At 58.9% G+C, this 12,449-nt stretch overlaps 1 protein-coding gene across 2 annotated transcripts in view; it reads left to right on the plus strand.

Annotated features, from left to right (window-relative positions):
• NRDE2 (NRDE-2, necessary for RNA interference, domain containing) overlaps window positions 1-12,449 on the plus strand; it is a 36,117-nt gene that overhangs the window by 11,853 nt on the left and 11,815 nt on the right. For both annotated transcript variants that reach the window (XM_055131639.1, XM_055131640.1), the window contains exons 2-6: window positions 1,565-1,673; window positions 5,578-5,770; window positions 6,088-6,227; window positions 10,920-11,376; window positions 11,644-12,049. In XM_055131639.1, coding sequence (XP_054987614.1) covers window positions 1,565-1,673; window positions 5,578-5,770; window positions 6,088-6,227; window positions 10,920-11,376; window positions 11,644-12,049 — 1,305 coding nt within the window. The remainder of the gene's footprint in view (window positions 1-1,564; window positions 1,674-5,577; window positions 5,771-6,087; window positions 6,228-10,919; window positions 11,377-11,643; window positions 12,050-12,449) is intronic.

Below are 12,449 nucleotides of genomic sequence, written 5' to 3' on the forward strand. Positions count from 1 at the left end.
AGGGCACTTGCCTTGCATGTGGCTGACCCAGGTTCGATCCCCGGCTTCACCTATGTTCTCCCACACCTTCCAGGACTAATCGCTGAGTGGAGAGCCAGGAGTAAGCCCCGAACACTGCCGGGTGTGGCCCCAACACCAAAAATTATAAAAGAAAAAGAAAAAAGGTGTATGTATGGGCCAGAGCGATAGTACAGCGAAAACTGGCTTCAATCCCCACAGCACCACTAGAAGTAATTCTTGAGTGAACAGACAGGAGATAAGCCCTGAGCAAAGCTGCATGTGGTCCAAAAGCAAACAGAGGAAAAAGTGCATTTACTCTTTTCTTTTGCTTTTTGGGTCACACTTGGCGATGCACAGGGGTTACTCCTGGCTCTGCACTCAGGAACCACTCTTGGCGATGCTCGGGGGACCATATGGGATGCTGGGAAGCGAACCTGGGTCGGCCACATGTAAGGCACACACCCTACCCGCTGTGCTATCGCTCCAGCTCCAAAGTGCATTTACTCTTAATCACCTCAGCCATTTAATCAGTGTTTCTCCTCAGCGTAATTGCTCTGGTCTCCCGTCCTAAAACAAAGCGAGATAGAATACTTCCCATCTGCCTTCCTGCTCTGTCCACGTTTCATTTCTTTCCTTCCCAGCTAAGACTCCTTCCTAAGAGTTAGACTATTAGCCCTTTAGAAATGCTTATGGTGGAACTTATTGGATAAGGAGGAAAGAAAGAAAAACTTGGGGCATTCACTCTCACTAACCCAGAGATAGTAATTGTGAACAGCTTATACAACCAGCATTAAGGAGACAAGTTGACCTCTTGAGTTCCTTCCAAAGACGGGGTACTCTTTCAAGGAAAGGTTTTTTGTTACTGTTATGACGTACAATTGATTAGATTGCTTTTTAAAGAAAAGTGTCTTCATCTTCAATAATATTAAACATGATAGGGCTGGAGATCTAGTACAGTGGGTAGGGCGTTTGCCTTGCACACGGCCCACCGGGTTTGATTCCCAGCATCCCGTATGGTCCCCCAAGCACCACCAGGACTAATTCCTGAGTGCAGAGCCAGGAGTAACCCCTGTGTATCGCCGGTGTGACACAAAAAGCCAATAAATAAATAAATAAATAAACATGGTGAGCTTTTATGTATGGCTCAGCATTTTAACTTTTTGGAATTGTTTAAATTCGAGGTCACAGACACCTGATGCTTTGGAAACATCTCGTTCATGCTCTTTGGGGGGTGCGGGGGTGGGGCGCGGGTGGAACTTGGAGGCCAGGTGGTCCTTCCGGTCACGGCCACGCTGTTACCTGTCATCCGTGGTCTTTCAGGCCACGCTCGTTACCAGCTGCTCGAGCCGCATCCTGTTAGCAAGGAAAAGGATTTCGGCCTTAAGTGTCGGGGAGTGTGTTAAAGGCCAGGCCCGTGAAAGAAAATTTTCACGGATTCCTCTTGGTTCTGGGAGCCCCTGGCCGGCCCTGGCCGGCGGGTGCCTCCGTCAGCCCACGAGGAGGATTTTCTGCCTGCGAAAGCGAGCTGCACTGCCTCACTGGTCTCTCTCCCCCCCGTGTGCAGAGCTCGACTGGCTGAGCAACCCCAGCTTCTGCGTGGGAAGAGCCGCGTCCCCGGGCCCGCCGGCTGAGGAGGCCACGGCCACCGCGTCCAACCAGTTGCTGCCCACAAGGTAGTGTTTCGAGTTGGATTTGTGATCTCTGTCCGGTGTCCTGTCTATAGCAAATTATGCGCCTAAGAACACCCCGCGCTTACAGAGCCACATGCAACGCCCCTGGATTTAATGTGGTGATCTCTCGCCACTTTCCCGTACCGCACCCCAGGGCTGCTTCCTCCCTTCTGCCCCTTTGCACCGCCGTGGCACGTGTGCGACAGCGTGCACCGCCAGTAATTGGGCCACGAGGGAAGCGGCGTCACTCTGCTGCTTCCGTGACTCCAGCCTCATTAGCCATGCAGTGAGGAACCGGGCACTGCAGGGGTCTCTGTAGCTGCCCCCGCGCTTCTGTCCAATGCGAAGGAACCCTTAGACTATGACTGACACAGAGTGGGATTTCAGGCACACCCCGGGGAGAGCAGAAGGCACGCCTCTGCCCCGTCCCGCAGGAGCTTGGCCACACGCACTGACTCGAGAGATGAGTCCTCCCCGGTCAGAGGGTCTCTGGTGGGATGGGGTTGGGAGGCCGTCCCTCGGGAGTCTTAGGGCGCCCCTGGGAGTGGAGAATGGCCGGTGCTGAGGGGAGTTGTTGGTAGGTACTTGATGACGACGAGGATTTGCTCGCTATACCCGGCAGGGCTGGGGGAGGGCAGAGGCTGCCCAGCAGGAGCGCCTGCTCTGTGTGCGGGCGGGGCCCTGGGCCCCACCCCCGCCCCACACGGCCCCTGCGCTCCGCCCGGAGAGACCCCAGCGCTGCATCAGGGGGAGTCCCTGAGTTGTACCAGGTGTGCCCCCAAACTGCCCTGCCTTCCCCTCCCCCCGCAAAAAAAAGCCCAAAAACCTCAAACTTTTTGTTTTTTTCTTTTCTTTTTTTTTTTTGCAATAAGGACATATTGGTATAATATGCTGAAAATAATCCTTTTATACTGTTGCTTTGGGCGGAGCGATAGTGCAGCGGGTAGGGCTTTTGCCTTGCACGCGGCCGAGCCAGGTTCGATTCCTCCCTCCCTCTCGGAGAGCCCGGCAAGCTACCGAGAGTCTCCCGCCCGCACGACAGAGCCTGGCAAGCTACCCTCGGCGTATTCGATATGCCAGAAACAGTAACAACAAGTCTCACAAGGGAGACGTTACTGGTGCCTGCTCGAGCAAATCGATGAACAATAGTGCTACAGTGCTACAGTGCTATACTGTTGCTTTAAATATATATCTGGTAGGGCTGGAGCGATAGCACAGCAGGTAGGGCATTTGCCTTGCACGCAGCCAACCTGGGTTCGATTCCCAGCATCCCATATGTTCCCCCAAGCACCGCCAGGAGTGGTTCCTGAGTGCATGAGCCAGGAGTAACTCCTGTGCATCACCAGGTATGACCTAAAAACAAAACAAAACAACAACAACAAAAATAAATATATATCTAGTAAAAGAATTGGCAATTTTTCCTGTTGAGCACTGCCAGGGATCACGGCTAAGCCCAGATCCACAGATGGACCCTGAGCATTTCTGAAAGTATCCCCCCCCCCCCCGCCACAGTGTTTGGTAAGAAAGAATAGCTATCAAAATCAGAACTTATTTTTTTTTTTGTTTGGGGGCCACAGCCAGTGGTGTTGGGGACCATATGAGCTGCCGGGTTCACCCGGAGTCAGGGAGGTTGTGCAGCTTATCTCCTAGACGTGCCTGTCTTCTTCTTTTTTTTTTTTTTTTTTGCTTTTTTGTTTTCGGGCCACACCTAGCGATGCTCTGGGTGTTACTCCTGGCTCTGTGCTCAGACATCATTCTTGGCAGGACTCGGAAACCATATGGGCGCCAGAGATTCACCACGGGCGGCTGCGGTGCCCGGCTCGCACCCTGTGTGGTCGCTCCGGCCCCACCAAGCCCAGACTGTGAGGTTTTTAGTGAAGAGAGCTTGAAACCGGGGAGGCTTCGTACATAAAATCCACGGCCGGGTGGCATGTGTGGCCCTGACGGTGCCCTTCTGTCTGCCCGCCGCTTCTTCACATGCTCTTTTCCCTACTTGAAGGTAATTCTTCTGTTTTCTAATCTCAAGCTCAAGGTTTTTTATTATTTATTTATTTTTTGCTTGAATCACTGTGAGATAGTTAAAAAACTTTCATGTTTGAGTTTCAGTACAATAATCGAACACCCATCCTTCTACCAGTGCATTCTCCACCACCAATGTCCCCAGTACCCCCCCCCTTCTTTCCAACCCTCCCCCTGCCTCTATGGCAGACAGTTTCCCCCAGACTCTCTCTCGACTTTGGGGCATTAGGGTTTGTAATACAGATACTGAGAGGCCATCACATTTGGTCCCTTATCTACTTTCAGCACACACCTCCCGTCCCAAGCGATCCCTCCAACCATCACTGACTCAGTGATCCCTTCTCTATCCCAGCTGCCTTCTCCCCCAGCTCATGAGGCGGGCTGCCAACCATGGAGCAATCTTCCTCGCCCTTGTCTCTGCTGTCTGTGGGTGTTAGTCTCCTATTATGATATTTTATATTCCATAAATGACTGTAGTCTTTCTATGTCTGCCCCTTTCTTTCTGACTCATTTCACTTACCATGATACTCTCCATGACCATCTGTAAAAAATATAAACATGCACGCACGCAGACAGGGTGTGATGATGTGTGTGTGTGTGTGTGTTTGTTCGAGAGCTCTCGAAGCAGCACTCTCTCTCTTTCTCTCTCTCTCTCTCTCTTGCCACTCGCGTTCAGTGCTCTCGAGCCGCTGTGTATGGACCGGATCGGGATGGCTCCTCCTCCTGCCCTGCTTCTGTGTGTGCAGCTGTGCTCTCCTCTGTCTGTCTCTCTGTCTCTGACTGCCTCTGGAGTCTCTTCTCTGGTCTCTTCTGATCTCTCTCTCTCTCTGTCGTCTCTCTTCTTCCGATCTCTGTCTCCGGAGCCCTTCTGCTTCTCTCTCTGGAGCCCTTCTCGCTCTCATTTCTGACTCTGGCCCTTCTGACTCGCTTTGTGCTTTTTCTTTCCTCTGCTCTGGCTCTGATGACTCCCTGATTCTCTTTCGCCTTGTGCTCTGCTTCTGTGTCTTCTCCCCGACTTCTCCTACAGTCTTAGTGTATGTAGCAGTCACATAGGGTGGTGACACAAAGGTGGATTGAACATTAACAAATCAACAAAGAGGGGTAAGACCACTTCTCCAGGAGATTAACAACATCTCATCTAAGGAGATTACTCCGGATTACTAGGAGATCCACTTAAGGGCGGGATCCCATCCAGGGTGTGTCACTTTCTTCTTTCCTCAGCTAGTAATCCACTTAAATAGTTGTAGTAAATTCACTCCTAATATTTCTAGCAATGTCATTCTGTATGAGCACAGTAAGAGATATGTCAAACTCAAAATTTGGTTCTTCCTAAGGACATTTCACTGTATTTTCTAGACCACAGTCCTTAGGCCAGGTTAGTCTTCCTAACCCCAGCAGGGTCCTAGTCTCGTTGTTACTTTTTGGAACATGACAGCATTTTCCATGATCATGTCTTCAACTTATAGTTGAGTATTGTGGCACTTTGGCCTGGCCCATTTCGATGCCAGGGTAGCTCACAGCTTGCCCTGGGTCCATTCTGTCCCTCATCGGGACCCTGCTTTTGGGGTGCTAGGAACTAAGGGCAGCTGAGTGGAGAAAGCAGATGCCCAGGAGTAAATATTACTGGAGTCAATCAGCTCCCAAGTTACAAAGCATAATATTAACTGTCTTCCTGTGTCCATACAGAAAGGACATGCTTTAGGGTAAACTAAGTTCCCTGCGGCAAGGCTGAAAGGACAAACCCAATGTTATCCTACAATCATCCACTAATAAACAAATTTCATGACTTCATCTCTGCTAACAGCTGCATAGTATTCCATTGTGTAGGTATACCACAGTTTCTCTAATTGAAGGTAACGTTTAAGGTTGATTCTTTTTCCCCAAACAGAAGTCCCGTGAAGTCCGAGTCCTCAGATGACAGTGACGCTGATCGGAAGCGCAGACAGACCAGCAGGAAGAAGAAGAAAGAGAAGAAGCGGAAGAAGCAGCGTCAGCACCACAAGAGAGCCCGCAGCAAGCGCTCGGCCAGCAGCAGCAGCAGCGACTCGGAGCCCCCCAGCGACTCCGGGAAGCCCAGGCAGGTCCCCAGCCCTCTCCCGTCGTCGTCTCCTCCGAGACACCCGCCCCCGGCCCCGGCCCCCACCCCCGTGCCCTGGTTTGGAATCTTGAGTCTCTCAGTGAGGCATTTGAATGATCGAGGCGTTCACCCCAGTGTTGCTGATGAATGCGCAGAGCAGGGGGAGTTGGCGAGGGGGACAGAGGAGACTTTCCATTTGGTCACAAAAAGGAAGGGAACAGTTGCCTAAGACATCACCGGGACCAGGTTTCATTCTAGAAGGTGGGACTGAAGGGTGCACGCGCGGGCCTTCCTGAGTGCCGCCCCTTGTCCTGCAGCCAGGGGGCCGCGGCCGACGCCGGGCGGCGCCTCGTGTGGCTGGAGGACGCCCAGGCCCTGACCGGGGACACCTTCCGCACAGACAAGAGGCCGGACCCCGCCAACTGGGAGTACAAGTCCCTCTACCGCGGCGACATAGCCAGGTAAGTCGTGGGTTCCGGGGGAGGGGCGCGCTCCTCCCGAACCCCGCCCCTGCACCCCTACGGGCTGCCCTGCCCCCACCCCGCCCCTGGCCCTCCCGCATGCCACCCCACCTCCCCTCCGCCCTGGCCCCTACATGCTACCCCCTCCCAGCTCCCTACATGCCACCCATCCCCACTTCCGCCCCTGGTCTCCCTACATGCTACCCCGCCCCCCCATCCCCCCTACATGCTACCCTCCTCCTCGCCCCTGGCTCCCCCCTACATGCTACTTCACCCCCACTCCCACCCCTGGTCTCCCTACGTGCAACCCCGCCCCCCCTTGGCTCCCCCCTACATGCTAGTTCACCCCTACTCCGTCCCTGGTCTCCTTACATGCTACCCCCCTCCCCGCCCCTGGCTCCCCCCTACATGCTGCCCCGCCTCTGGGCCCTACGTGCTACCGGCGTCTCTCCGTGTCATCGAGGAGAATTGTCTGGTGGCGCAGTGAGAGTGACAGCGCACAGTGAGAGTGACGGCGTGCACCTTGACCCGGGGGCCGGGTGGGACTCACCTTACTTACTCATGGTGCCGGGCACAGCGCCTACCCCGAGTGCCCAGTGAATGCTTGTTGAATGAGTGAACCTAAAAATATCTCCAAGTAATTAATTGTGACACATGATCTGGAAAGCATTTGGATTGATCTATCTGCCATTTAAGACAGTCACGAAACCTTTGTTTACCCGCACCCCACCCGCCCCACAGTGCCACGTGGAAAGGCCTTTAAATGATAAATGACTCTTTCGGAGCGTCGCCAGCACACATCACCGGTTAATCATAAAAGCCGGGCTGGTGTTTACTTCAGCCGTTGAGTTCCAGACTTTGTCCTCTAATCTGTCAGTCAGGACCATTTGGATCCCTTTGTCTTTGGTTTTGGGGCCACAGCCGGCCGCGCTGAGGGCTTCCTCTTGGCTCTAGGCCAGGGAACCCCCGGACCCGGGCTCGGGGGGGCCATGTGGGGTGCAGGGGCTTGAACCCCGGTCGGCCGTGTGAAGGCCAGCGCCCTCCTCGCCGTCCCGTGGCTCTGGCCCCTGTGTGGGTCTCTTTAAGCCCGTAAGCCCATAAGCACTCTGCGCTGGGGGTGGGGGGGGGGCTGGTGGGGGTTCGAGAGTCACAGGACACGCTCTTCCTCCCACACAGCTCTTGGGCCCGGCCTCTGGGGGTTGGCGAGAGTGGGACCTGATTGTCATTCGCAGGGGTTGGGGCCACACCTGCTGCTCAGGGGACCCCCCACCCCGCAGTGCCGGAGACCTGACTGGGGGGTGCAGCGGCCAGTGCCTGACCGCCCGCGCCCTCTCCGGCGTCTCCCGAGCAGCCTGACAGGAGAGTTGCTCCCGAGGACGCTCTCCGCTTTCCAGAGCCGCGCTCACTCCCCCAAACGGGAGCCACGGCCTCTCTCACCGCACATGCAGTTCCGGCTAAGTCCCCGCGTGACTCCGATGCAGTGCTCTTCAGTTTGTCATAACCCCGTCCGGCTAAGCTCTGGCCTTTGATTTTATTTGTTGGACGTTGCGGTGACAGGGTCACACACTTGGTTCTCGCGCTCATCGGGGTCCCGTGCTTCAGTTGTGGGCCCTGGACGCCTAAACCGAAGGTCTCCTGGGTGACACCCGGCCTGCGGGTGGTGCCTGCAAGGCAGGTGCTCCCCCACTTGGATATACTTTATTTTGGGGGTCCCACACGGCTCTGGGCTCAGGGGACCAGTCACGGCACCAGGAATTGAACCCGGTTTGGCCGCATGCAAGGCAACACCCCACCCGCCATCCTATTGCTCCAGCCCGATTTCTAAATTTTTATTTATTTATTTGCTTGTTGGGTCACACCTGGTGATGCTCAGGGGTCACTCCTGGCTCTGCGCTCAGGAATTACTCCTGGCGGTGCTCGGGGGACCATATGGGGTGCCGGGGATTGAACCCGGGTTGGCTGCCTGAAAGGGAAACGCCCTCCCTGCTGTGCTGTTGCTCCGGCCCCATCTCTGAATTACTTCGTGCTCCTTAGAGAGCCCCGTGGCCTTCCCTGCTCCCGAGCACAGTGCCACTGGGAGGGTTGCGAGCATCGGTGCTGACCGGGCCCTACGCCCCGCCTTCTCCCCTGGTGGTGCTGGGGTCAGACCCAGGCATGGCCCCCGGGAGCCCAGCCCTGTGGCCTTGTCTCTTCCGTGCCCGGAGCGACCCTCCGTGCTTGGGTCCTGTTTGCGGGACCCCTCTCTGCCCACATAGGTGGACAGTGGGTCATGGGGGAGGGGGCGTGCGGCCCAGCGTTCTCTCTGGCTTGGCCACAGGCCAGCCTCGGGACCCAGGGAGCTCCCGGTTCCCGCTCTGTGACCTGGGCGTTGTCTGCCACCGCCTCCCCCACGACGTCTCTCGCAAGTGGCACAGCGTCACTGGCACTCAGGTCTGGGGTGGGAGAAGGGGCCCAGCGGCCCCTCGGGGGCTGCAGGGTCGGGGGAGAGAGGCCTCTCGGTGGCCGGCGGTGCGTGACTGGGACTGTTGTGGCAGGTGGCGACTGTGCCCCTTGAGGAGGCCGTGGGCATGAGACCCCTGGGGGGGGGGGGACACGGCGCAGGCTCTGCCCTGGCGGGGAGGCGGGGAGGCGGGCTGTCCTCGCGCGTGTGGCAGAGAGCTTCCCTGTGCCTGGTGCCGCGGCCCCTCCGCCAGAGGGCGGGTCCTGGAGCCTGGGCGCCAGCGTGCAGTTACCTATGGAAAATTCCTCCCGCGGCCAGTGCGGTCCAGCTCCGCGGGCGTCTCCGCATTTGGCGTGCAGTGCGTCCTTGGCGGCGCCCCAGTAGCCGGCGGGTGTCCGGGAGCCGAGTTGGATGAAACAATGATGTGATTTCAAACCTGCCTCGCCCCGGCCGCACGGTAGGGGTTCCTCAGAGATGAACCTCCTTATTCAGCGCAGGTGCTCCAGGAGCCTTCCTCCTCCCCTGGGAATTCTGATGCTGCTGCGGCCCCATCTCACAGATGAGGAAGCCGAGGTCGAGGCAGGGAATTATTATTATTATTATTATTATTATTATTATTATTTGAGTTTTGGTGGTTTTGTGTTTTTGCTTTGTTTGTTTTAAAGAGTTTGTTCGAAGAACCACTGGTGGGCTGGGGTCTGGGCGCCCTGGCCTGGGAGGGCCTGCGTGTGGGGCAGACGCGGGGAGGAGAAAGGCCACCGAGCCCAGCCTGAAGCCCACCGTGCAGGCGGCTTCACGGGACCCTGTGCAGCTTGTAGTTCCCCCGGCTCTGTGCTCAGGGTCACTCCCGACTCTGTGCTCAGGCCTCACTCCCGGCTCTGTGCTCAGGTCACTCCCGACTCTGTGCTCAGGTCACCCCTAGCTCTGTGCTCAGGGGTCACTCCCAGCTCTGTGCTCAGGTCACTCCCGGCTCTGTGCTCAGGGTTACTCCCGGCTCTGTGCTCAGGTCACTCCCGGCTTACTCTGTGCTCTGGGCTTGCTCCTGGCTTTGTGCTCTGGTATCACTTCTGGTCACTCTCTGTGCGACCCTCGCGCCGTCTGCCCTCTAGTCCCCGTTGGTGGCACCTGCCCCTCGCAGTCTCTGGCTGCTCCGCGGGCAGCCCGAGGACATTCAGAGCCGGGCCCGGCAGACGGGAGGTTTCCTTTCCTGGGTAAATGCCTAGGAACGGCCCGCGGGCCGGAGGCCGGGCTGTGTTCAGTCGGTGTGTCCTGTCTTGAGACCCTGGCAGCGCCTTCCCCAGTGTCCGCTGGACTGGTCCCCGCCCCCTGGAGCACGTGACTGTCCACGCGCCCCTCACGTGCTCACTGGCCGTCGGCGGTGCCCGTCCCGTCTCCTTCCAGCGGCTCTGGCGGGTCTGAGGTGACAGTCCTGCTTTCCCGGTGATGGATGATGTTGTGTGGGACTTCCAGTGACGACTGATACTGGTGACGTTTTTATGGTGATTCATGGTGTTGATCGCATTTTCCTGTGCCCCCCGACCGTCCCCAGCATCTCCGGTCCAGCATCTCCACCTGCCCCTTTCTGGATGGGAGGATTGTGTGGCGCCCACGGGCAGAGGGCTCCGTCCCCGTCCCCTCGGCGGGACCCCTCCTCTCAGGACCCCATTTCCTCTGGAGTGGGAACAGCCCAGGTTGACGCTGCGGGCTCTGCTTTGTTTTAGGATTTTTTTTTTTTTTTTGCTTTTTGGGTCACACCCAGCGATGCTCAGGGGTTACTCCTGGCTCTGCACTCAGGAATTACCCCTGGCAGTGCTTGGGGGAACCATATGGGATGCCGGGGATCGAACCCCGGTCAGCCGCGTGCAAGGCAAACGCCCTCCCCGCTGTGCTATCGCTCCGGCCCCTAGGATTTTTTTTTTTTTTTAAAGAAAAAACATCTTTGACCTCTTGGGACCTTTTCCAGCGGGAGCCGGGGGTACGACTGTGGAACTGGGACGGGTGTGGAGCCAGAGGTGTCGACACCCCCTGGGTCCCCCCAGGGCCTCAGCGCCGCCCTCTAGGGTTGGGGAGAGATGGCGGGTCCCCAGCCCAGCAAGGACGCCGCGAGTGACTTGCCGTGATGGTGGGGCCGAGGGGGACAGAGGTCCCGAGCTCCCTCGCTGTCCCTGTCCCATCGTCCCTTTCTCTCTCCCAACCTTGGGTGGGTGCAGTGGGGCCCGCCCTCTCTCAGCCGCCGTCCTGTGTCCCGGCAGGTACAAGAGGAAAGGCGACTCGTGCCTGGGCCTGAACCCCAAGAAGCAGCGCGTCTCCTGGGAGGGGGCGCCCCGCCAGAAGAAGCCCCCCCACGCGCAGGGCGAGCGCTACTTCGCCAGGAGGAACGTGGGCCTGATGAGCGAGGCCGGCCTGGCCGTGCGGCCCCACGGCCCGGAGCCCCCCGCCGCGGGCCCGGCCGCCTTCATCCCCGTGGCCGACCCCGAAGAGGCGGCCCCGCCCGTGACCTCCTGGCTGAACCCGCTGGGCATCTACGATCCGGCCACCGCGCAGTGGTTGCAGGGACAGGGCCCCGCCCCGGAGCAGGGCCCGGCGCCGCCGGACCCCCCGGCCGACGCGGAGGCCGCGGCGCTCAGGGCCCGGGTGGAGGACTTCAACCGGCGGCTGCGGGAGACCCCGCGCGACGTCCAGCTCTGGATGGCCTTCGTGGACTTCCAGGTGAGCGGCCGCCCCGGGGTAGGAGCGAGGGCGTGGCCTTCAGGCGCAGGTGGGCTCGGGACAGAGGAGCGGGGAGGAACGACCCCCGGGGCCGGAGGACGCGCCCCACTTCCCTCCCAGCACCTCCCCGCGGCCCCAGGCCGTGGCGTGCCCCGCGCGTGGCCCCTCTCCGAGGTCGAGCCGGCCCCGCGCGGACGCGGAGCGCATCAGCCCCGCCCGGGCTGGGGTCCCCCCGCGCCCTGCTGAGCCGGGGGTCTCCGCGCGCAGGACGAGGCGATGCGGCGGCCCGGGCTGTACGCGCTGGAGGCGGACGGGGAGCCCCGGCAGCGCGCGTCGCTGCGGCTGGTGCTGGAGAAGAAGCTGGCCGTCCTGGAGCGCGCGCTGGACAGCAACCAGGGCAGCGTGGAGCTGCAGCTGGCGCGCCTGCGCGTGTGCGCCGAGCTCTGGGAGCCGGGCGCCCTGGCCAAGGAGTGGCAGAAGCTCCTCTTCCTGCACCCCAACGACGCGGCCCTCTGGCAGAAGTACCTGCTCTTCTGCCAGAGCCAGTTCAGCACCTTCACCGTGTCCCGGCTGCTGGCGGCCTACGGCAAGTGCCTGAGCACGCTGTCGGCCGTGCAGGACGGCAGCATCCTGTCCCACCCCGCGCGGCCCGGCACCGAGGACGCCCTGTTCGGTAAGGGGGTGCCCCGCCCCGCCCCGCCAGCAGGGGAGCGGGGGAGGGGGTGGCCCGCTCCTGGAGGCGGCAGTGAAGACTAGGTCAGACTGGCCGTGGAAAGGCCTCCGTGGGTCCCACTGAGCAGCCTGCGTCCTGGCCCTTAGGCCTCACGTCTTTCTGGGTGGGTTATTATTATTATTTTTATTATTATTATTTTTCTGGCTGTTTGGTTGGTTTTTGGGCCACACCCAGTGCTGGGGGGAACATATGGGATGCGGGGATTGAACCTGGGTCCGTGCGTGCAAGGCAGGCGCCCTCCCTGCTCCTGTCCCGGTGAGGTCCCTCGGTTCTGAGGGAGCAGCAGGGAGACACCAGGGCCCCTGCCTTCCTGTCCACTCGCTGGGCCGCCCGGCCCCTC

Source organism: Sorex araneus, chromosome 3 (assembly GCF_027595985.1).
Source record: "Sorex araneus isolate mSorAra2 chromosome 3, mSorAra2.pri, whole genome shotgun sequence".
In the NCBI taxonomy this organism is placed as follows: domain Eukaryota; kingdom Metazoa; phylum Chordata; class Mammalia; order Eulipotyphla; family Soricidae; genus Sorex; species Sorex araneus.